At 47.6% G+C, this 24,945-nt stretch overlaps 1 protein-coding gene across 4 annotated transcripts in view; it reads left to right on the top strand.

Moving 5' to 3' along the window:
• The window catches only part of LOC144773622 (transient receptor potential cation channel subfamily M member 2-like), a 1,628,848-nt gene that overhangs the window by 1,035,316 nt on the left and 568,587 nt on the right, over positions 1-24,945 (top strand). For all 4 annotated transcript variants that reach the window (XM_078658771.1, XM_078658770.1, XM_078658769.1 and 1 more), the window contains one exon: positions 5,280-5,412. In XM_078658771.1, coding sequence (XP_078514897.1) covers positions 5,280-5,412 — 133 coding nt within the window. The remainder of the gene's footprint in view (positions 1-5,279; positions 5,413-24,945) is intronic.

Genomic DNA, 24,945 nt, shown 5'->3' with positions numbered 1-24,945 from the left:
GGGCCCCATCAGATTACGGGACTAGGTGACAGTACTCACCCCATAGGTTTTTGTTTGAAGGGCTACAGGCGCTCTGCTTGTTGGAGGATGTCTGGTCACGTTGGCCGGCGTAGCAGAGTAGCAGGGAGGGGGGTTAGTTCAGGGGGTTGGGGGGAGAAGGTTGTGTTTGTGTTTTTCGCTTCTTTTTTCTGCTACAGAGGTGTATTAGTTTTGGCCCCACAGGCAGAATTGGTAGGCAAGTGGGAAGGGGAGGGAGGGGGGAGAGGGCACTCGTCTCCTCCGAGGTTCGTGGTGATCACCTTCAATGCATACACCACACGCGCGACACATCAGTGTTTTGTTATGGAATGTTAACGGCCTGCAGAACAAGATAAAGCGCACCATTGTGCTTCAATACCTACACGGACACGCACCAGACATTGTCCTGCTCCAGGAGACGCACCTACTTGGGAACCATTGCAAGGCCCTTAATAGATTTGGCTATACATTGCGGGCACATGCCGGTTTTAACACAGGCTCAAGGGGGGGTGGGGATAATCATTAAGAACTCCTTACTGCTGATAAACTTCACAGCACCACTCTCCCTGACATAGGGAAATTATTGCTGGAGATGACGTCAGGGATCCTGATCCTAGGGGGCGACATGAATGCAGTGATGGAGCGGGACTTAGATAGGTCGCAGACTCAGCCTGCCAGGGGAGGGATTTGTCACTTTCGGGACTTTATACATGCTATGGGCCTGGTGGATCTTTGGAGGGCACACAACCCCCTGGTTCAGCATTACACACACATATCGGCGGCGCACGGCTCAGGGTCCAGAATTGATTATATGTTCACACAGGTGGGGAGCATGGGTCTGTTCCAGGGTGGGTGTCATAGGGCTAGAGGGATTTCTGATCATTCCCCAGTCTGGGTACAGTTGCGAGGTCCGGAGCGTGTCTGGACTAACCCCCGCCCGACTTGACACGTTTTTATTTAAAGATCAAGAGTTCCAGGGGGTGTTCAAGGAACGGGTAGACCAATATTTTGCTGATAACGTAGGCTTTGTTAGCTCGCATGGGATAGTGTGGGAGGCGTACAAAACTGTGGCCTGAGATTTTGTGCAGGCGGAGGTGGGTAAACGGCGCAAGGACAAAGTAGCGCACATTGACACACTAGAACGGGAACTGCAGGCTCTAGACGAAGTGAGTGAAGGACATAGAAGGCAGCTCTTGGAGAAAGAGATACGAGACTTGCTAACGGACCAGGCGCGCTCCCGCACCCTGACCATCCAGAGACAGGTGTATGACTTGGGAGATAATGCCAATAAAATGATAGCCTGGCTAGAGAAACTGGATCGGGAACTGGGTACCGGGAATTGCGTGGTCCGACGGGTCGGTGCAGGCCACGGGCAAGGCGATAGCGGAAGAATTCGCACGGTACTATGAGGCAGTCTACAGGTCGCATACTGCTCGGCGAGAGCAGGAGTGTTGGGACTTTCTGGCTCTGGAACAGGCAAACAGAGATATCCTGGAGTCCGCGATAACGATCCAGGAGGTAGAAGACGCCATGGTAGACATGCAGGCGGGAAAGGCGCCGGGACCCAACGGGTTTCCAGCTGAAGCGTTCGGGTGCGTATCAGGTCGACTCGCACCACATATGCTAAATATGTTTAATGAAGCTAAACAGGTAGGGAAACTCCTGTGGTCGGCGATGATCGTAGTGATCCATAAGGCTGGGAAACCGCATGATCTGTGTAGTTTCTACAGACCCATATCTCTACTTAATTTTGAGACGAAGGTGCTCGGTAAGATCCTGGCCACGAGACATGGGGCAGTTATCCAGTCATTGATCCACCCGAACCAGTCGGGCTTTATGCCCCATAGGTGCATGCGTTTAAATCTAAGGCGTATGTTTGGGGTATTACAGGAGGTCTCTGCGAGACCTGAGGTGCCAGCAGCCCTATTATCCCTTGTTGCCCAAATGGCATTTGACAGTATGGAATGGCAGTATATCTACGCAGTTCTGGAGAAAATGGGCTTCGGGGACCAATTTAGAGCATGGGTACGGCTGCTGTACACTGAGCCGCTCACGAGAGTAAGGGTCAATGGAATGACATCAAGGGAGTTCCACCTGAGTCGCAGCACGCGTCAGGGCTGCCCCCTTCCCCCCACCCTATTCACATTAGCACTCGAGCAGGTGGGACCGGTGGCGGTGGTTGCCCCGCGGGAGGAAGTGGTGGTAGCGGAGGATTGATGGGAGGATCCTCTTTAGGTTTGGGGCGGGGGCATTTTAGGCCGAGGTGGTGTATAAACCACCGAGTACACCGAGCCCGGTGACTTCTTCGGGGGAGGTGACTGCGAACCAGCCCCTCCAGTATGTGAGCGCCGCCTCAGTCGTCCTTCACCAGACCCAGTGTGACTTTTGGCGCCAGAACTCCTTCTGCGCTGCTTAGGAGAGGCGGAAAGTCTCAGAGACGCCGATCTCTTTTTTCTCGACGTCGAGCGTCGCTTTTCCGGCGTCAAACGTCGACCCCGCTACTCCGGCGTCGAACGCCGCCTCCTTGATGTCGAGTGTTTCTTCCTCGATGCCGAATGCCGCCACCGTGACGACAAACGGTCAGTCCTCGACGACGAGCGTCGACTCCTCCTCTGCGCCGACCATTTTCTCGCTGTCCTAGACGTCGAGGATCCCCTCGACGCCGACCGTTCTGCTCGACGGCAACCGGCGGTGTCGATTCGACGGTGAGCGTCGATGCCTGTCGGTCCTTCTTCTACGTCGATGGCTCGACGCTGACGTCGACGACGAAGACTCCGTCGGCGGTGATCTCGACGGCGGCCTACCCAGGCCTTTCGACGTCGATCTTCCACGCTGTCTCGACCCGGAGCCCCGGGGAGATGGGGAACACACCGTCGTCATCCCTCTCGACGTAGTCGTCGATGCAATCGACGTCGACGGAGACCGGGACCGTTTGCTGGGCTTCCTGCCTCTGGGGAGTCCCCCAGAGGCCTCAGCAGAGGCAGAGGGAGCCTTCCCAGCCTGCCCAGACCCGCCTGCAGCCGTCTCTCCTCTAGGCCTTGAAGCCTAATCTTCAGCCTGTTCCTCAGGGTCCTTGTTGAAAAGGTCTGACAGATGTCACATTCTTCAGGGACATGTGCTTCAGGGAGACAGAGTATGCAGACGTCGTGTGGATCAGTCTTGGCCTTCCTCCTTCCACATGCTGGGCACTTGTCGAAGAGAGCAGGCATTTTAGAGCCCTAAAAAGCCTGAACAAATACACAGGAGTGAAGGGAAACACCAAGTACACAAACTGAACACTTTTAAAGCCAAAAGTGCACAAAATTCCAATAAACCCTTGAAAAAGGGAGAGCTCAATGCACCAGGGTCCTGTTAGCAGGAGCCGAAAAAAGAACTGAAAGTAAGAGGGACCTGCTGTGCATTCTGGGATACTGGGAGAAGTTCTGGAAAGTGTTCTTAAAGGCACAGTATCCTATTTAAGCCACTTAATGGCAGCCTATGGGGCTTGTCTGTCCATGCCTTCCTTTCTATCATTCCAGAGGCTTTTACTGGTAGAGGCAAGTTTCTCTATGGTAGAAACTGGGCAGGCTGTGCTATTTGTATGTTTATTTGGTGGAATTTCTAGCTGAAGTACTGGACAGTGTAGCCTGTGTATATAGGCTGCATTATTTGCCTTTAAATTCTCTCTTAAGTGTCTTTGCAGTACTGCAATTTTCTGACGACTTAAGAGATTATTTTTGAATGCCGGGGTCCACGCACATGGGTGGGACTATTCCCTAGATTATGACTATAACAGAGATACCCCTACTACAGACCTGGAGTTACAGGACATAAACTAATCCATCCGACTCGTCCAACTGCGCATCCTGCATAGGTCATACACACCACGAACAACGCAGTACATTATAGGCTATGTGGACTCTCGATTTTGCTTGCGGGGGTGCGGTGAAGAAGGGACCTTCTTCCACATATTGTGTGATTGCGCCAAAATCAGGACGTACTGGTCCAGTCTAGCTTGCATTCTGTCTGAGGTGGTTGGAGCGGACTTGCCGCTGGAAGCCAGATGGCATGTTTTTGGGGGTCACTAGCGACATCACCTGGCCGAAATGGGACAAAGTGTGGTTGGCTCTGGCGAGTATGGTAGCCAAAAGAAATATCGCCAGGTTGTGGGGTAGTGATCTTGTGCCTACGGTGGAGGAGTGGGAACGAGATTTGGACTGGTGCCACCAGGCTGAAAAAGTTATCTATAAGAGTCGAGGTTGTCCCAAAAAATGTCTGCACACAGTTTTCCAAGACTTTGGCTAGCATGGGAATGTTTTTTACTGGTCTAAAGTTGTTAAGGTCTGAGGGAATGAATTGCCCTGTATTTAGGACGTCCGGTAGTGAGCCTTGCAAGAGAGAAGCATTAATAATCTTTGTCCATGAGGGAATGAGCAGATGGTTTATGGTAGACCAACAATTTTCCAGTAGAGGATCGTTGAAGTGATTGTCTGGTTTTATGGTCTAAATAATCTTTGAAGCCTCCTAGGAAAATATTATTGGAATGGGGAGTAGAGTTTGCTGTGATGATTTCTGCTGGTCTATGAACATGGTGTTTTTGTCGGGGTGGTAAAATGCGTGAAGTTTGCAAATGTGATTGTCAGGAAAAGTAAATATGACTCCAAAGCTGCAGGCACGAGTTTGGTGCACATTTTAATTATTATGGTAATTTACCTATTGCACATGGTCAGCTGGCCATGCAGGATTCATACTACTTTCTCATGCACTGCAGGGCTGTTGGAAGACGGAGCAAGGATGTGTGAAGTCTCAGTTCTGTGACTCTGGTCAAATCAAGCTGAAGCATTATCACTCCTGATGCTTTAACACATCTATAAATATTGCATACATATGCACGTGTGCACACATAAAAATGCACATACGCTTAATCCAGAGACATACTACACTGCATGCATTTCCCTGCATGGAATGCAGGGGGCAATTGTGTGTCACCAACACTAAGACCGGTCTGTGAGTCCATCTAATGGTCCTGATTCTGCTGCTGCCCACCCAGTGGGTCCATCCTAGGGTGCTGTGATCCATGGTCCTTTATAGTATCAGGTGTAACGCCAGTCTTGGCTTCACATCAATACGCTCCAATCACACATAAGCACATAACATCCCAAGCATACCTGAGGGGAGGGCAGCTCGGTTGGGTCAATAATATTAGGCATTTTTTATTAGCATGTGTGCACCAGACCTCTTTGCAATGGCACTGACCCCTGCTATTCTCTTTCTGTCTGCAGATGCTTCACACACTCACCTTATGTCGGAAGAGTCATGCTCGCTTTGGAATTCATCGTATTCTGCCTCCGCCTCATGTTCATTTTCACTCTGAGCAAGGTCCTCGGGCCCAAGATCATCATGTTGAGAAGGATGGTGAGAGTCCCCGCTCCTGTACTCAATATCCCAACTGCTCATCATACCAATTCACAGTGTCATCAAAGCCAAAATGTACTAATACATTGCGGCACCACTCACACAATCAAAAATGTATTTACGTGTTTAATGGTTTAATGGTTTTATATTACGCATAGCAACGATAGGAATGAGACTACTTTACATAGAAAGACAAAATATAATTTAAAGTGGCATGACAGGCAAAACGTGTTGGGTTGGAATGGTACTCAAGTGATAGGCAGTGGTTAAACAAATATTCCCCCCATCACCTTTTGTGTTTTGTTGTGACAGTATGGCCGGACGTTGGCCCCAGGCTCACTCTCTCACTGGAGCAAAGCTGGACCGATTTAGGAGACACTATCAGGCTCTTAGTGTCAAACAAATCCCCAACTGAGATCCAGACAGAACAAGGAGAAACCAGAGACGGACCAAATTTGCACGAGGATCAGAAATTCACCAACGAACTCCGGCAAAAAGGATCAGAAAGCATGACCCTGCAGACCAAACGCTCACCAGCAATCGAGAGGAAAGGAAAAGAGGAGGAAACGGGCCAGCAAGATGTTCAAGGAACAAAAATAAAGATGGAAACAAATACTTTAGGACTGAAAAGAACAGCAATCCAACCTGCTGAAAGAATGGAAATACAAAAATTAGGGAAAAAAGACACCCAGGAACTCACCGCTGCTACAGCACCAAAAATGCGTATGAAAGAATTTGATGCTAATCTCAAAATAGAGATATAGAACCAGGGAGAGAAAGAGCCTCAAGTACCCAGAAGATCTCAGAGAACAGAAACTGAACTAAAGGCCAAAATGTCTCCCCGACCACAACGACCTCAAATCAATTCTATTTATCCCTGAGTATAGATCAAAGGGTCGCGAGGACATCTTAAACAGAAGTAACATTCTTCGAGTACTAAACTCTATCAGTAACCTGGCAGGACTAACTACCCAAGACCTGGAATTTGTAGAATTCAAAAGTTACAAGCACCTGTCGGAACAGGAAATAATAAAAACCACCTGGACCTCAGGAGAGCTAGTGGGAAAAATTTTAAAAGAGGAAATGCAACTACAAGCATGGGGGATCCGTATAAAACCTTATTACAAAGTCGGCTACCCTGAACCATTACTTCGGCACTTCCAACACCATAATGACAACAAACAAAAAATAGATTGGACCGGTGCGCCCAAAAAATCTGTACTAAGAGGAGCCCGAGGAGTCTCTGCAGAACCAAAGGTTAGAGAAATCCCGACGCTCAGGGGTAAAGGTGAGAAGGATACAGGGAAAGACTGGTCCTGGGTAGCAAAATCCATCAACACCAGATCCGCAGGTCCATGACAGATCGAAGAACAAAACAGGAACTTGCCATCGCTAAAGCCGTTGTTAAAATTATGTTCCTGGAATATAAACGGCCTAGGATCTAAAACTATGAATAAAAATCTATTGACGTACTTCCAGCAGTATGACTTAATTCTACTCCAAGAAACCTGGTTGCAAGAGCCGTTTCACCTTCAAGGCTAAAAATCATACCACCTTCCAGTCAGCAGAAATTCAAAGTTTGGTCACCAGAAAGGAAGCCTCACAACGTATGCCTCAATAAAAACAATAAACACAGTAAAAGAACTACTGAACAAGAATACATCAAACAATGGAATTAACACTTTACAGTTGGAGATCGTAGCCCCAGGAAAACAGCTAATCCTGGTAAATACGTACTTTCACCCAAAAGGAAAAAAAACGGGCGCAAAATCCCTGGTGTCAGAACTGACCAAACTAATCACGGAATTTGAAACACCGAATTACATCGTATCAGGGGATTTTAATATGTTCCTCTCAAGCAGCCCCGGAAACGATCAGCCTGCAGATAACCAATTGCTTGAAAGGGGGGTCCCACCTCAGGAATAGAGTATGTGGGGAAAACAAACTAAGCTATCCAAAGATATATTCATGGACTTAACAAGTTTGGGCCTGATTTCGCTAAACGGGCGAACACCTGGCAACCGCCCCCAAGCAGCAACCTACCATAATTCTATGTCCAGTACTGCGATATACTACACTTTCTTATCTTGCCCACTCTTTAAATTAGTAAGCGATTTTAAGATTGGTATGTTAGATTGTAGCGACCATCTGTCACAAGAACTGACAGGGAACAGCACTAACTTTCCCAATCGAAGCACAAAACTTAATTGTCACTTCAAATCGCAAAAGAATCAAATGTAAAACTAACGACCCAGAAAATCTTGTGAAAGAGGCCAAAATCTGCTGGGAAGAATTTAAACCACAGAATAACAATAATGATTAGCGCCTGGAAGATCTTTTTGAAAAACTTTGGACCAGCTAATTCCAAATCAAAATCATCAAAAGTAATTCAAGGATCAAACAACCAAAAGGAATTACTTACCAGGCCCATAAACAATCAAGAAATCCACCCACCGATTACTCAAAAGAGCAAACTGAGGCAAATAAAATGCGACATTAACAGAACACTCCGCAGACTCCGGAAAAAAGGTCCCGACAATAGTTTACAGATGGAGCTGAAAAAGCTAAAAAGCAGCAAGAATAGGATCATGTCGCGAATAAAACGGGAAATCACAGCAAAAACTGGCTACATTGCTTTACGACGCAAAAACTAACAACAGCACAAGATTCTGCCTCGCAGTAAATAAAATAGAGAATCCTAGGGCCCCTGGAATCAATTCCCACATAACTGAGGAGGCCTGGGTAAAAAACTTAGTGCACCACTTCAATAAAGAAACTGATGGAACAAAACAAGACACCGTGGTCCGGCAGCTACATCCGGAGGACCCAAAGCTTCTAGTCAAGGAGACCAACTTCCCAGGCACAATAAAACAGATTAAGATAAGAATCGCGAAAGGCAGGAATGAGGGGGCCCCTGGACCAAACGGAATTCCCCCAATTCTTTATAAGCATGACCCAAATTACTGGGCAGAGCAACTGCACCCCCATCTTCATAAATATCTGGGTGGCAGAACGAATCCCCAACGCTTGGAAGGGATCAATCATCGCCCTGATTTATAAAAAAGGAAATAGGAGCGATGCAAAGAATTACAGGCTCATCGCTCTAATAGATATAGACGCCAAATACTTTGCGGGCCTTTTATTGGAAGAACTTACGGAATGGCATCAATGAAAAGCTTAATCCCCATTAACCAGACAGGCTTTCAAAAATGCACAGGGACAACGACAAACATTCTTGCTTTCTCTCTTTTAATAGATGCCACCATAAAACAAAAAAAACACTATTTGTCTGTTTTATTAATTATTCGTCCGCATTTGACAGTATAGATAGAGCAAAACTCTGGGCTAAATTATCAGGCTGGGATATAGACCCTAAACTTTTGAATCTATTAATTTTACTCCACACAGAGACATGGATTCAAATAAAGCTGGGGACAGGCAATTGTCTATCAAGGGAAATATCAACTTCAAAGAGACTGAAGCAGGGTTGCGTCCTTGCCCCGACCCTGTTCAACCTCCTCTTGTCATGTCTTGCTAATTGCAACCATCATGCCCCAAACTTAGGGGGCCTTACACTGTCTAATCTTCTGTATGCAGACGACTTAATACTTATCAGCCGGCTTGGCGCCGTCGGAAATGGCCGCCTAGAGCCCGAGCTCCGCTGGGACCTCTGCTGTCCCCTCAAAATCCGGACCAATATCTTCGCTGAGGCGCATTGTCATCGGCGCCCCAGCTCCCTCAGGCAAGGTGCCACAACTGTGTTTTTGGAGCGGAGCCCTGGGACCCACGGGAGGCACAGCGCCGAGGTCAGAGTTCTTGACGGCAGTCCGGGGGTTGAGACCTGGAGCCCTGGCGCCGCCTGCCGCCCTAATCGAGGTCCGGGCTTGCGGCCTGCAGCGCGGGCGAGGCCTGTGTGGCGCGAAGTCGGCGGGGGGCGTGGCCACGCTCGTCGCGCTGTGCGGAGGCCGTGGTCTGGAGGAGCCCGGAGCGTCGCCGGCCCAGGGCACTTACAGCAGCAGTTGACCCAGTGCTTCGGACAAGGAGCCACGATCCGGCGCAGCCCCTGGGGGACGAACGCATGAGTGAAGACTGCCCCCAATGATAGTCGCCTTGGCGCGCATATAGGACGGGCCGGGCCGTGGCGGGCCCCGAGGTGGGGTCGGACATAACTGCCTCATAGCCAGCGCTCCGCGCCCAAACTCAGCTCACGGCGCTACACCTCGGCGAAGGTAGGGGCCGCAGAGGGCCCTCAAGGAAGAGGGGCGACAGCGATCACAGCGGGTGATGTGAGAAGGGCCGCTACGCCGTTGTCTATGACCAGTCATTGCAAGGTGCCGCAGGACATCCGTGGGCAGACCAAGGCCACTGGGGATACCCTGAGAAGGGCTCTTCGCGACGGCGGCTGCTGGCCTCAACACAGTGTATGACCCTGAGGGGCGCAGACCCACCTACTGCTGCTGCTGCGGACAGACGGCACTACCATCGGCCTCGTGAGCGCCCTGGTCAATCATGCGGCCCAAAGGGGGAACGGTGACCCAGACTAATAAACTGGACAAATACACAGTGCCAACACCACAACCACAGGCCGGTGGGGCGGCGAAGGATGGCGAGGCCCAGGCGGAACCCTTCCTGACCTCCATAATGACTGCAATCCAGACCCTAGACACCAACCTCGAGACAAAGATGGACAAAATCTCGATCGAGCTGAACATGCTGAGCGCAGACCTGGGAAAAACCACGGACAGATCCAAGACCAACGAGGCAGACATTAAGACGCCACAGGCCTCTGAAAAACGGCTGGAGAGCAGGGTAAACGATCTCATTCACCAACACCGACAGATGGCTTTGAAGCTCGAGGACCAGGAAGGGAGGGCCCGGAGGAGCAACATACGCGTGGTAGGTGTGCCGGAAGGACTTGAGGGGGAAAGTATGGAGCTTTTCCTTGAAGGCCATGGTCCCCCGCCACCTGAAGCCTAAGAGACTATCGAAGATCTTCACCATCGAACGGGCTCACCGTGGCCCGATTCCGAAACCCAAACCAGGGGTCCCACCGAGAACAATTATTGCTAAAGTACTTAACTATCGGGTTCGGGATGCAATCCTCCAGGCCGCTAGACAACAAGGAGACCTTCAATATGAAGGGGCTACGGTCCGATTCTTTCCGGACTTCACGCTTCAGGTTCGGCAGGAACAGCGCTCCTTCCAGGGGGTGAAAGCGACGCTTCGTGAATGTGGCCTTAAGTATATGATGTTTTTCCCAGCAAAACTGAAAATTATCGCGGGAGGTAAATCCCTCTTCTTCACGTCGCCAGCAGCAGTGCAGGAATGGTTGGACACAGCGGTGCAGGAGGCACCGGCGAGGCAATATGGCGGCAATTGGCGGGAATCCAGGGCTCCCTCACCGGGATCAGCCATGGAACGGTTGGAAGGGGATGAGCAGAGCCAGCGCTCCTGGCGCTCCAGGTCGAATAGTCCCCGTTGGGACGCAGCCCGAGACAACACAGCGCGATGAAGATATGCACACTCGCATCAGAATCCACCGAACAGTAACGTATACACATAAACTTTATGGAATCCTAGTGACGATGGGGCTGGGCAGCACAAGTGTTTGCCCGGGGGCTCCGAGACTTCTTAACAGCCATTAACTGCCCTGTGACCTGAGGGTTTCAATTTCCAGGAACACGGCGGGTATGGCGGCCAGGGTCAGGGCCGGCCTCGTTTCCCACACAGAGTTTCCTCGGAGGGGGTCTCACTCTCCGGGCAAGGTTGGGTGACAGGCGCTCTGCTAATTGGGGTGGTGGGTAGTTTGAAACCCACGGAGCAGGGAGCAGGGTGGGGGGATCTGTTGTGCGGGGGGGTGGAGACGATACGGATAGTCAAGGGGTGGGAAAGGTGGGGGCCTCAGGTTTGCATCAAAATTGAACGTTTGTACTAAATGTGATTGTCAAGTGGGGGGTAAGGAGGAAGGGGAGTTGGGAAAGTTGTACGGTCAAGCATAGCAAGCAGACGTAGAGTCGGTGGGGATGCCAGTGTACAGGGACAAGCAATCTCATACAGCAATGGTTATGGCTAGGAGGTGGGAGAAAAGTCTTAAAGTCCTGAGCTGGAATGTCAACGGGTTAGGCGACGGACTTCAACGCACCATAGTCTTGCAGTTTATCAAACGATACCAGCCAGACGCAGTCATGCTGCAGGAAACGCACCTTATGGGGAACACATGTCAGGCCCTCAACCGATGGGGTTACACTCTTGTAGCTCATTCAGGCTTCACATCAGGCTCGAGGGGTGTGGGGATCCTGGTGTGTCGTACATTGCCCCTCCACATAGACCGTTTTGAGTCAGACCCGCAGGGTCGATTTGCTGCAGTGTCCGGGAGATGGGAGGGTTACACGTTGAACCTACTTTCAGTATATGTCCCGCCTGGTCTTCAAAATCAAGCTTACACAGAGCTGGGCAAACTGCTTCTTTCCCTCCCGGACGGTCAACTAGTTATGGGGGGTGACTATAACGCAGTGGTGTCAGGAACCCAGGACAGACGACCTCCCAGAGACATACCTCAAGGGCAGAAATGGCTGGCTGACTTCCTTAATGCCTTTGGGCTTACAAACGTATGGCGCCTGCTTCACCCCACAGATAGCCACTTCAATTTCTTTTCTGGGCCACATCACTCCTTCACCCGGGGCATTTCGGACCACTCACCGGTCTTTACACACATAACATTCGGGACCCGATGTGAGGGCTGCATCGCACCCATAAATGCCTGGCAATTAAAAAACGGAGACATTAGGAAGAAGCTAACCGAGTCCATTACCCAGTATTTGGACCAGAATGTGGGATCGGTTGACTCCCCTGCCACCCTGTGGGAGGCCTTTAAAACCGTGATCAGAGGAGAGGCATTATCAGCCATCTCTGGTGTGCGGAACAAAAAGAAAAAACAGGTCGCCTCAGTTGAGACGGATCTGGACGAATTGGAGAGGGAAGCAAGTGACAGCAGGTCCACAGAGGTGCGACATAGATTGCAGCTGAAAACAGCAGAATATAAAGAATTCGTAACCCAGGAGGCCCACTCGGTAACAAGACACAAAATGGGTAGGCTATATGACCAGGGCGATAAAGCCGGAAAACTTATAGCGTGCTTGATAAAAAGCAGCATGCCGGGAAGGTAGTGCCAGAAATACACACGCCATCAGGTACTGTGGTCACTGAGCCCCGGGAGATAGTGGCAGAATTCGCCAGACACTTCAAACAGGTCTATAGCCGTGTGTCAGACCGTCCAGAGGAGGATTCGGTAGACCTCCTCAAGGACATCCGACTGCCAAGCCTAGCAGATGAGGATCGGGAGGCCCTTGAGAGCCCACTTACCGACACCGAACTTCATCGCGCCATAGTAGAACTCCGTCCGGGTAAAGCCTTAGGACCCAACGGCCTCCCTATAGAGCTGTACAAGATGAAACCAGACATCCTCAGTAAACACCTCAAGCACATGTTCGTAGAAAGCAGTGAGAAGGGACTGTTGCCGCGGGACCAACGCATGGCTACCGTAGTTGTTATACCTAAAGAGGGGAAACCTAAAGAACTTTGTGCCTCGTATAGACCAATCTCGCTGCTCAATGCAGAGCCAAAAATCCTAGCAAAAACACTTGCGAATCGTCTACAATCTGTCCTCCCTACCCTGGTTCATCCGGACCAATCTGGGTTCATGCCCCACCGCAATACCGCACTTAACATCAGACGGCTTAATGGGGTACTGGGGCAGCGACATGGGTTGAAGGAAGACGCGGTGGTGGTCTCGCTTGACGCCACCATGGCTTTTGACACCTTAGAGTGGCCCTACATTATTGCAGTCGTTCACAAACTGGGATTCGGACCGAATTTTATAGCCTGGGTCCGTCTCCTCTACACGGAACCGTTGGCGCAAGTACTTGTCAACAACAAGGTCTCTGAGGTTTTTACTCTGGGTAGGGGAACCAGACAAGGCTGCCCTCTGTCTCCCCTTCTATTCGCACTCTCCATTGAACCACTCGCGGCCTGGATAAGACAGGATGTTTACCTTAAAGGGCTATCCTGGGCGGACGGCTGGGAAGACAAAATCTCCCTGTACGCCGACGATATCCTTCTTTACCACTCCAAACCGCGAAGATCTATCATGGCGGCACTGGATATCTTCGCAAGCTTCGGACATAACTCTGGCTTCCGCATCAACTGGAGCAAGTCTCACCTTATATGTCCTCCATGGCGATCCTCCGCAGCTTCCCGCTTCATGTCCCATAACGGTGGCGGAGGACGGCTTCATGTACCTAGGAGTCTTCGTTACCACAGACGAGACTTTGCGGTATCAGAAAAACCTGTTACCGCCTCTGAGACGGCTCCAACGCGATGCTAAATCCTGGCAGAAACTCCCATTGTCACTGTTGGGCCGCGCAGCCCTCTTTAAGATGATGGCACTGCCACGATTTCTCTACGCCCTGCAGAATTATCCAGACCTGGTCCCCAACAAGTACTTTGGGGCCATTGAGACAGCGCAGCGTGACCTCCTCTGGGCCGGAGCGCCTAGAATCGCATTGCGAAAACTCACACTGGGGTGGTATGACGGTGGGATAGCCCTCCCCGATATCCGTAAATATTACTGGGCAGCACACCTCTCAGAGATTAACTAGGGAATGTATAGGGACACCAACGATCCCGGGTGCGGAGTGTCCGAAGGTGCAAAAGTACTGGAGGCGGGTGGTGCAATGTATGCAGGAGGTGTGGGAGGTGGAAATTCGCCCAGAGGCTAAGAGGTGCCTTCTGAACATCTGGGTGCCCACGGACCTCTCTCCAAAGGGTAGAATATGGGTGACGCTTTGGCAGATGGTGGCAAAAAGGAACATCGCTAGACTATGGGGTGCCCCCAAGCCACCAAAACTAATTGATTGGCAATCCGACATGGATTGGTGTATGCTGCAGGAAAAGACTGTATATGTAGCAAGAGGGTGCCCTCGAAAATGGGGAGAAATATGGACTTGCTGGAATGAATATAGGGGGACCATCTGCGAGCCGCCACACGCCCCACAGACTGGCTCAGAGGACAATGACTAAATCGACATTTCCTTGGTTATACATATGTGCATATGCTGTAATGTCAATGTATTGCTGGTAACGTAGCAGACTCGAGAATTTGTAACTTGCTTACCGTGTTTTGTTTCATTGCTAAAATAAAAAAAACAATAAAAAAAAACAAAAAAAAACAATGCACAATACTTATCAGCCGAACCCCTGTAGGTCTTCAACATCTTATAAATATGACGAGTAACTTTTCTGAAAGGAACGGGCTAAGCATAAACCTAGAAAAATCAAAGGTGATGATATTAAATCAAAAATGCAAAAAACAACAACTTCAGTGGTCTCTACGGGACAAGAAGATGGAGGTCGTCAAAGAATATGAATACCTGGGTATAATCTTCGACAGGAAAGGAACGTTTGTGTAACAAAAACCGGCGATCAGAAATAGAGGGATATCTCTGGCCGTCGCATTAACGAGTATCAAGCACAAAATAACGGGCCCAAACTTAATCCCTTTGCTAGATGTAATACAAGCAAGATTACTACCATCAATAATTTACATCAGTGAATAAATGAGAGGGAGAGACAAGACCACCTTAGAAAGGTGGTGTCCAAAGCAATGCGAATACTATTCAACCTCCCACAGTACACTTCGCCAGTCATGCAATAAAGAATTTCTCTCTCTTGAAGAATTTATTTGATATAAAATACATGCAGTTAGATAAAAGGTCTTATGGACAGAATAAGTGCAAAATAAGTGCAAATTCGCAATCAATTCAATTAAACATTAAAACCAATACTAGTCAGGCCTAATGAGTACAACAAACAAGTAATGCATACTGTTTTACAGTGAAGCATTAATTCAGTACTTCTAATTTGTACATTACATCCATCATTACAAGCAAAGATTAATCCAATACATCTATTTTGTACTGTGCAACAATATTTAAAACCTAAAATGCCGAATTCTGCATTTCATGACCAAGTACAATTACTCATAAATTACAAAAGTTCAAACAATTTGAGAAAATATATTTTTTTAATTTAAAAAATGTAAAACATTTCACACAAACTATTTCTGATCGAGGTGCAAAAAAACATTTCTGGGCCTCTACTCCCTTAGTTATATTGTACTTAAAAACAATGGTTTTAGCAATTGGCGCTGCAATGAATGAAGATGAGGACATAAAAAAAGAACATGAATTAAATCTTGAACCCAATTCCCACAGAGATCACAAAGCCTCTCCTCTGATACTCCTTCCCAGGATCCAGTAATAATTTGTAAAGGAAGCAGATTCAACCTTAGTAACAAAATAGTTCTGCGCATACCATGGGAGAGGTTCCATAATACATACGGTTCGGGCTTTTACAAATGCTACTCTCCAGTATTCTATAATTCCAAGCATACTGAGCACATAACATGAAATCCCTTTTCTAGCTCACTTCATAAATTGATTTTTTAATCAAATTTGGTAGGGTGAGCTTTAAAACTGGAGCCATCCCACTCTGACCAATTTTAAACATATCCCGAGCTTTCGTATGGTTTGAAAAGAGGGCACTTTCAGACAAATAAATATTTCATGTTTCGATGCAGCTCAGATTGACCCAGGTTCAACATTCAGTAAATTATGTCCCCACCTTAGAACAGTAGCCATAGCAAAAACATCCATGGAGAGGATACTAAATTCAAGCTGAAGAGTCAATGGCACAGCAAAATAATTCAATATACAGATTTGGCGCTAGATTTACTTTTCAATCTTCTCATAAAATGACCAATGCATGATCTCTCATTACCTCACATGCATAGCTTAATAAAGAAGGAATCTTAATCTTATAAACAGCCAGTAGATTGCCAAAATACCTTTGTACACAACACTTGTATAGTCTGCCTCTGGCCGAGGCTTGAGATATACCCTTGCGTCTAATCTGACTAATATGATCCTTATTTAAGCAGTTACCGGTGAAACATTTACCTAGGTATGGATACAGCTTCACCACTTCTATCTTATCATTCCCCAGAAACCCATGCAAGCTCTTCCTCTGCACCCCTTAAACATAAACACCATAAATTTGCTCTTAAGGATATTTATTTTTAAAAAGTGCTCATCAGCATGATTTCCCAACTCTGAGAGATGCCTCTGTAATCCTATCGGAGTTAAATCCAGCATGACAACATCATCAGCATAGAGTAGACAGCCAATACTAATTGTTCCTAATTTACGTGGATCCCACTCACACAGTCCAACTCTACAAGGTAGCTCATGTATGTAAAGGGAGAAAAAATGTGGCGCAAGTAAGCACCCCAGCTTCAGACCATGATTCCCTCCCATCAGAACCTGAGACCAAGTTCAGGAGTACAGAGCAACGATTAACCTGAGCAGATGTGTGGGTATCCCAAATGCAACCAACTTCCTCCAGTGTCCACACGGTCAACCCTATCGAACAATCTAGTGAAATCTATAGAGGCAGAATAAAAGGCCATTCCCTCATCTACAGGATACTTTGTCTATCAATGTTTGGAGTGCCAAAATATTATCTAAGGTTCCGCGGTTGCTAAGAAAATCAGCTTGCTCTGCAGGAACAAGGTTATTACCAAGGGCCAGATGTAGGTAATTCCGATTGACCTACTCTTAAATACCGAATCATACCGATTCGGTATTTAAGAGTAGGTAAATTGGAAGGAGACAGATGTAGGTAATTATACTTTTGCAATTACCGATTCTGTAAGATTCGGTATTTACCGATTCGGTAAATACCGAATCCTGGCAGGGGGAACAGGGTGTCCCTTTGACACCCTGTAAAACCCCAATTGCAGGCTTGTGTGCCATGTGGCACACAGACATGCCCTAAGGGCATGTCTGTGTGTCACATGGCATAGGTGCACATGCACAGATGTGCATGTACACTGGAATTCGGTATTTTACCACCCAATAGGATTGGGTGATAAATACCGACTCCTAAAGGGCCTGTGGCATTTTTTGAAGTGCCACCTACATATGGATTTACAGATTCGGTAAATTTACTGATTCGGTATTTTACCGATTCTGTAAATTTACCGAATCGGTAAATATACCGATTCTGTAAATATGAGGCCCCCTGCAAGTCAAATCCCAAATACCGGTCGGTAACGGCCGAATTCGGCCGTTACCGACCGGTATTAGGGCTCCTACATCTGGCCCCAAATGCCCAAACCTGGCGGTGAAAGAGAATATTCTTGGCCAACAGTTTGACGATCACTTCCGACAATGCAATCTGCCTAAAACTAGAAGGAGACGTTTTAGGACCCCGTTTTATAGAACGGCATAACAACACCACCTTTCCAGGACGATGGAATAACCCCATACTGATAACAATATTGAAACACTGGGCACAGGAACAAAGACCATGCAGAGACCTCTTGTTTCATAGCAGATATTGGAAGTTCATCTGGGCCCATCACCCCAGAGAATCTTCCACCCATAAACTCTCTATCTCCTAACAGGAGGGCAGGCCATATTCATCCAAAGAAAGAGTTTTATCACTCTACTTCAACAACGTACCACAACTGGAATTGATGGTAAATAACTGCAAGAGGTTTTCGGACCATTCTGCATAAGATATTGCAATGGTCTCAGCCTTGATTCTAGATTTACAGTTTTCTGCTATCAATGGCCAGTATTAACGCGAGTCACCAGAAAAAGTGGCTTCTCTCAACCTGATCCATTTCTGATTCTCCTCCCTCCTTTGTTCAGACACCTTCAGTTTAGTTCTTACCCACTTCAATCAATTGATTTCCCTTTGCCTCAATAAAGACGGCTGCTCAAATTGCTTCCTTACTAGTAAGTTTATATCATGGTTTACCCTCTTTTTTCTTTGCAGAGCTTTATATAGCACAAACTTGATCCGAATGTATTAGGTATCAGAGTGAGCACCGGTTGCGTTACACATGAATTTCTTTTGTTTTTTGTTAGGCATGGGGAGATTTAGTGATTTATATAGTTTCACTGGATGTTGAGCGTCATTGCCGAGACTCGAACCCTGTTCCCCAGATTTGAGATCGACCGCCCTAGCCCATAGGCCCTCGCCTCTCCCTTTACCTCCCAAGAGATACCTACGGAGGATTTAGCAGTAGCAGTACAATTCTTTCTCCCACATGTTTGAAACAGGGACAGCTGCTCTTCAAACCAGGTGAGAGGGTTCTCTAAAAAGGTAACAGAATGGACTGGAGTGTCCATTTTAACATGTGCAACTAGGTTCATCCTATTTTTTTCCGACCAAAATGTACTCCCCTGATATTTTTTCCTGAATTCCAGTTCTCTAGTGTCTTAATCCCTAGATAAAAGCACACTGATAGAATTGTATGATCACTTAGATCCATCCTTAATATCTTAAAATGGTAACAAGCACTAAACAATTGGTAAATTACCACCATACAATAAATTAATGATTGTCCTGAGGGGAAAGAAAGGTAAAAGAGGCAGGTAAGTCTTCTAAATACCTAACATTTAGACCAATAAGGTCATTAGATCTCAGGCAGTCCAGAAAGCAAAGGCCTTGCCTGTCTGGTCTAATATTACCAGGCAAAGAAACCTCTGGAACATTTCACACCCCTTCCAACTCTGTATTTCTAAAAATCAAAGAGGAACAGTTTTTAGCATTAAAATCTCCACAATAATTATCAATGTGCGTTCAACCAAAACACTAATATTGTGTACAAAAGAGAACATACACTTAACTAAAGTATCACTCGACCTCCTGGGGGGATGTACACATTTACCAAAAGAAATGACATGTAGGGTCTTCCAGTCACATTACATAATGCTAACTTTCAGAAAATACACAGTTTCTAGGGATGAACAAACACCTTTGGGTTCCAATTTATACTACTGCTAAGTAAAGTGGCTTTACCTCCACTGGCATTGCATTTTACTGTGGATTCTGCTGCACAAGAATAAACAAAAACATTCTCATATTTGGAATCAGAGAATATCCAGGTTTCCTTTAAACATATCATAAGTGGGCAGAACCGCGTTCAACAATTTAACTTGGACTTAGACTGTCCCAGGCCCACCATGTTCCAGTAGATAATTTTACCCCAGGGGCTACGTGTACAACAGTGGAAGTTGTATACTTTTTTTAAGCATTTAGCCTGCTACCCAGCTCCAAGAGGCTATCTCGTCCCCATTACCAAATTCTTTAACCAGCTGGTCCTCATATCCCACAATGTTTACCACTCTCCCTATATCTTTACCAATTGAGATTGTATTATCCTTCAGACTTAAAGACCCCCTACTACTACTTGAATCTTATGAGAGCTCCTGATGCCCCATCCAGAATCATCACACTTAGGATATGAGATTACTTCAAACAGGAAAACATCAATGCCTTTTCTCCGGAAGTTATCTACATTAGTCAAGATTAACAGTACAACAATTCTCAAATTAATTGTGACCCTAGAACTTTAAAGTGGAGCAAGAGGATCTACATACACCCGATCAATATCCCTGCTTGACGCTAAGGCGGGATGTAGTTTGTGGAGTTCTGCTGTGCGGAACTCCACGAAGTGCAAATAAAACTCTGCCGCACTACAGGAGGTTCCACGAGCAGCGGAGTGCATTAGATAAATGCAGTTTGCAGTGATTTTCAGCGCCAGGTGCTTGTCCGCACTGTGCAATCATCGAGAACAGCACCATGCATAGCACAAGCGGGCACTGCTTCCTTTCTGCCACTTGAGTAAATTTTTACTCGAGCTGCAGCTTTCTCAACGCAAACGGACGGTTTCTCAACATGAGCAGTCGCAGCATGCGTGAGCACTCGCAATGAGAAGTCTGCCCCCCCGCGTTGAGAAATCTCACCAGGAGTTTATTTTCCCTTCTCATGCTCGCTAACTTGATGTTGACGATCGTGAACAAGGAAAATTCCAACTGGGAGGTGGATTTTCCTCGCTTATGCTCACCAACTTGACGTTGACGAACGTGAGTGAGGAAAATAACTCTGATCCGCAACGTGAGGCGGAGAGTGCGGAAAACTCCATCAACTCCACAAGCGGAGGGGAGTTCACCACCCAGACTTACTTGACACCACACACAAGGCCTCAATCTCTAGTAGGAGCTACAAAATACAACTTCTATTCAAGTGAGCCCAGTTCACCATCAAACAAGGAAATTAAATTCACTAAATTAGATACAAGGCTGAGACCAAATCCTTTACCAGGATTAATATTATACATTGACCCTGCCTTTTGATTAAGCGGCTGTGCTAATGGATTAAAAGGATGAGTTTTCCCATTAAGAGTACTCATAGGTTTGGGCACTGAACCCAAGGAAGAAAGTTCTCCATAAAGGGGCGATAAAGGAGGTCTTTTAACGTCCCAGTCAGCCTCTTGGGAGACTCCACAACCTTATTCAATGTTACCCATTAGTTTAACAAGCCCATCCTCAGTGTCATCCTTCACTATACATCCATTCGCTACACCCCAATTAATAGGGACAGTTGCTCCCATATCCTTGGTTCCCTTTCCCAACCGTTGCTAGTCTCGGCTTGGTGTGTTAGGAGTGCAAGTTGTACTACTTGGATGAACGTCAACATTCCCTGGCCCTTCTACATTTCGAAGCTGAGTTTAGAAGCAGACTCGTTTTAAACATTAGAGGCTTTTTTTACTTACATTTCATAATTTGTCAGACTCTTTTCTTTTTCCCATTCTAGCATTTTGCCTTATTGCAACCCTGTGGGCCACCCCCTTCACAGGAGAATCAGCATCATGGTGGCCCCTAATAAATTAACACTAGAAGGGTGTACATCTCACAAAACTGAAACCCCTGAGGTAATATGAGCCTCTTTTCTAAGTATCAAAAAAACTGGAAGAGGGTTCTCAATTCCAGATGCATTTGCAGTTTGGGCAACACCGTACCTCACGAGAATGATTTAAAAAGGGAGAACTGGGAAAGTTAGCAATCTCCTTTGTGGCCTCTAAATTACCATTGCATTTCCCACAAGGAGTGACCCCAAGTCTACCATAATCACCCTCCTGAATTCCAATTTCTGCCACCCCTTTTGTTGCCACTAGGCTAGTCTGGGAGGCATGAGATTTTGTGTCAATGCACCTTTGTTCTCTCCTTGGACATAAGCCAAGTGTTAAGTGCTGCACTCTCATTAAAATTGGGGACAAGACATCCAAAACATGATCAGAATTAGCAACTGATCTATCCAACAGAGCCAGAATCGATGATAAGACCTTCTCCATACATAATAAAATATCACTGTGTGCCTTTCCCCCTCCTGCTTCCTCCCCTTCCATATTAAATGACTGCACACATACTTGGCGTCCCCTGGTCAGAGATAAATCACAGTTCAAAGAGGAATTTATTGAGCACATTAAAGAGGCCAGCTAAGAAGGTGTGCTACTAAATAAGGCCTCTAGTGATGGACAACTCAATCAATCAATTAAGCATTTGTAGAGAGCGCTACTCACCCGTGAGGTTCTCAAGGCGCTGAGGGGGGGGGGGGGGCTGCTACTGCTCGAACAAACAGGTCTTGAGAAGTCTCCTGAAGGTCAGCAGGTCCTGGGTCTGTCACAGGTGGATGGGGAGGGTGTTCCATGTCTTGGCTGAGAGGTGGGTAATAGATCTGCCGTCGGTGGTCGTTGGTGTATGCATGGAACGTTGGCGAGGGCAGCGGAGCGAAGCAGGTGGTTGGGGTGTAGAAGGTGAGTCGTTTGTTGAGGTAAGCAGGTCCGGCGTCGTGGAGTGCTTTGTGAGCATGGGTGAGGAGCTTAAAGGTGGTCCTCTTGTTGACGGGGAGCCAGTGCAGGTCTCTCAGGTGGGCAGTGATGTGGATGTTGCAGGGAATGTCAAGGACAATGCGTGCTGAGGCGTTCTGTATGAGTTGAAATCTTTTATGGAGTTGGGCTGTGGTTCAATGCAGAGCCAAAAATCCTAGCAAAAACACTTGTGAATTGTCTACAATCTGTCCTCCCTACCCTGGTTCATCCGGACCAATCTGGGTTCATGCCCCACCGCAATACCGCACTTAACATCAGACGGCTTAATGGGGTACTGGGGCAGCGACATAGGTTGAAGGAAGACGCGGTGGTGGTCTCGCTTGACGCCACCATGGCTTTTGACACCTTAGAGTGGCCCTACATGATTGCAGTCCTTCGCAAACTGGGATTCGGACCGAATTTTATAGCCTGGGTCCGTCTCCTCTACACGGAACCGTTGGCACAAGTACTTGTCAACAACAAGGTCTTGGAGGTTTTTACTCTGGGTAGGGGAACCAGACAAGGCTGCCCTCTGTCTCCCCTTCTATTCGCACTCTCCATTGAACCACTCGCGGCCTGGATAAGACAGGATGTTTACCTTAAAGGGCTATCCTGGGCGAACGGCTGGGAAGACAAAATCTCCCTGTACGCCGACGATATCCTTCTTTACCTCTCCAAACCGCGAAGATCTATCATGGCGGCACTGGATATCTTCGCAAGCTTCGGACATAACTCTGGCTTCCGCATCAACTGGAGCAAGTCTCACCTTATATGTCCTCCATGGCGATCCTCCGCAGCTTCCCGCTTCATGTCCCATAACGGTGGCGGAGGACGGCTTCATGTACCTAGGAGTCTTCGTTACCACAGACGAGACTTTGCGGTATGAGAAAAACCTGTTACCGCCTCTGAGACGGCTCCAACGCGATGCTAAATCCTGGCAGAAACTCCCATTGTCACTGTTGGGCCGCGCAGTCCTCTTTAAGATGATGGCACTGCCACGATTTCTCTACGCCCTGCAGAATTATCCAGACCTGGTCCCCAACAAGTACTTTGGGGCCATTGAGACAGCGCAGCGTGACCTCCTCTGGGCCGGAGCGCCTAGAATCGCATTGCGAAAACTCACACTGGGGTGGTATGACGGTGGGATAGCCCTCCCCGATATCCGTAAATATTACTGGGCAGCACACCTCTCAGAGATTAACCAGGGAATGTATAGGGACACCAACGATCCCGGGTGCGGGATGGACAGGTGGTTGCTTCCGGGAGGGAACTATGAGATTGCACTCTACTCCAAACTGGGCACACACCGACTCACTGGACCGACACAACACTCAGTACAGATTTGGCACATCGCACAGAAGACAACCGGGTGGTCGGACGTCCTTACAATGGCCACACCTCTATGGGCCTCCGAAAAACTGGGCAACTTGGGGCGCACCAAGGGGTTCCGTAACTGGGACCTAATCGGAATCTCACAAATTAAAGACATCTGGGGCCCCAAGGGGATTCACACATTCGCCCACCTACAAGAGACATATGAACTGGCGCGAACTGAATACTTTAGATACATGCAAGTGAGGCATTCCCTGCAGGCGAATATTCCACCAGACACTACACTGCCTCATATTTCCCCACTCGAAGACAGATTACTAGACGGCCACATGACAGAACACGCCATCTCTCTCAAAAAAACACAAAACTACTAAATATCCCCCCTGACTCGCTCCTTCCCCTAAAAGAGAAATGGGTCACTGACGGTTTGGAGATGGACGAAGAAGAATGGTCGTATGCTCTCGCCTCCCCTAGGGAGGTGGCGATCTTGGCTCGGCTACGACTAGTCCAACTGAAAATACTGCACAGGGTATATATATCATGTACTAGATTACTAATGTGGGGGCACGGGCACCTTTTTCCATATATTATGGGAGTGTCCGAAGGTGCAAAAGTACTGGAGGCGGGTGGTGCAATGTATGCAGGAGGTGTGGGAGGTGGAAATTCGCCCAGAGGCTAAGAGGTGCCTTCTGAACATCTGGGAGCCCACGGACCTCTCTCCAAAGGGTAGAATATGGGTGACGCTTGGGCAGATGGTGGCAAAAAGGGACATCACTAGACTATGGGGTGCCCCCAAGCCACCAAAACTAATTGATTGGCAATCCGACATGGATTGGTGTATGCTGCAGGAAAAGACTGTATATGTAGCAAGAGGGTGCCCTCGAAAATGGGGAGAAATATGGACATGCTGGAATGAATATAGGGGGTCCATCTGCAAGCCGCCACACGCCCCGCAGACTGGCTCAGAGGACAATGACTAAATCGACATCTCCTTGGTTATACATATGTGCATATGCTGTAATGTCAATGTATTGCTGGTAACGTAGCAGACTCGAGAATTTGTAACTTGCTTACCGTGTTTTGTTTCATTGCTAAAATAAAAAAAAGAATAAAAAAAAACAAAAAAAAAACAATGCACAATACTTATCAGCCGAACCCCTGTAGGTCTTCAACATCTTATAAATATGACGAGTAACTTTTCTGAAAGGAACGGGCTAAGCATAAACCTAGAAAAATCAAAGGTGATGATATTAAATTAAAAATGCAAAAAACAACAACTTCAGTGGTCTCTATGGGACGAGAAGATGGAGGTCGTCAAAGAATATGAATACCTGGGTATAATCTTCGACAGGAAAGGAACGTTTGTGTAACAAAAACCGGCGATCAGAAATAGAGGGATATCTCTGCCCGTCGCATTAATG

This window comes from Lissotriton helveticus, chromosome 8 (assembly GCF_964261635.1).
Source record: "Lissotriton helveticus chromosome 8, aLisHel1.1, whole genome shotgun sequence".
Classification (NCBI taxonomy): Eukaryota; Metazoa; Chordata; class Amphibia; order Caudata; family Salamandridae; genus Lissotriton; species Lissotriton helveticus.
Note: the sequence above shows the minus strand (reverse complement) of the source record. Positions and strands in the feature narration are given on the sequence as shown.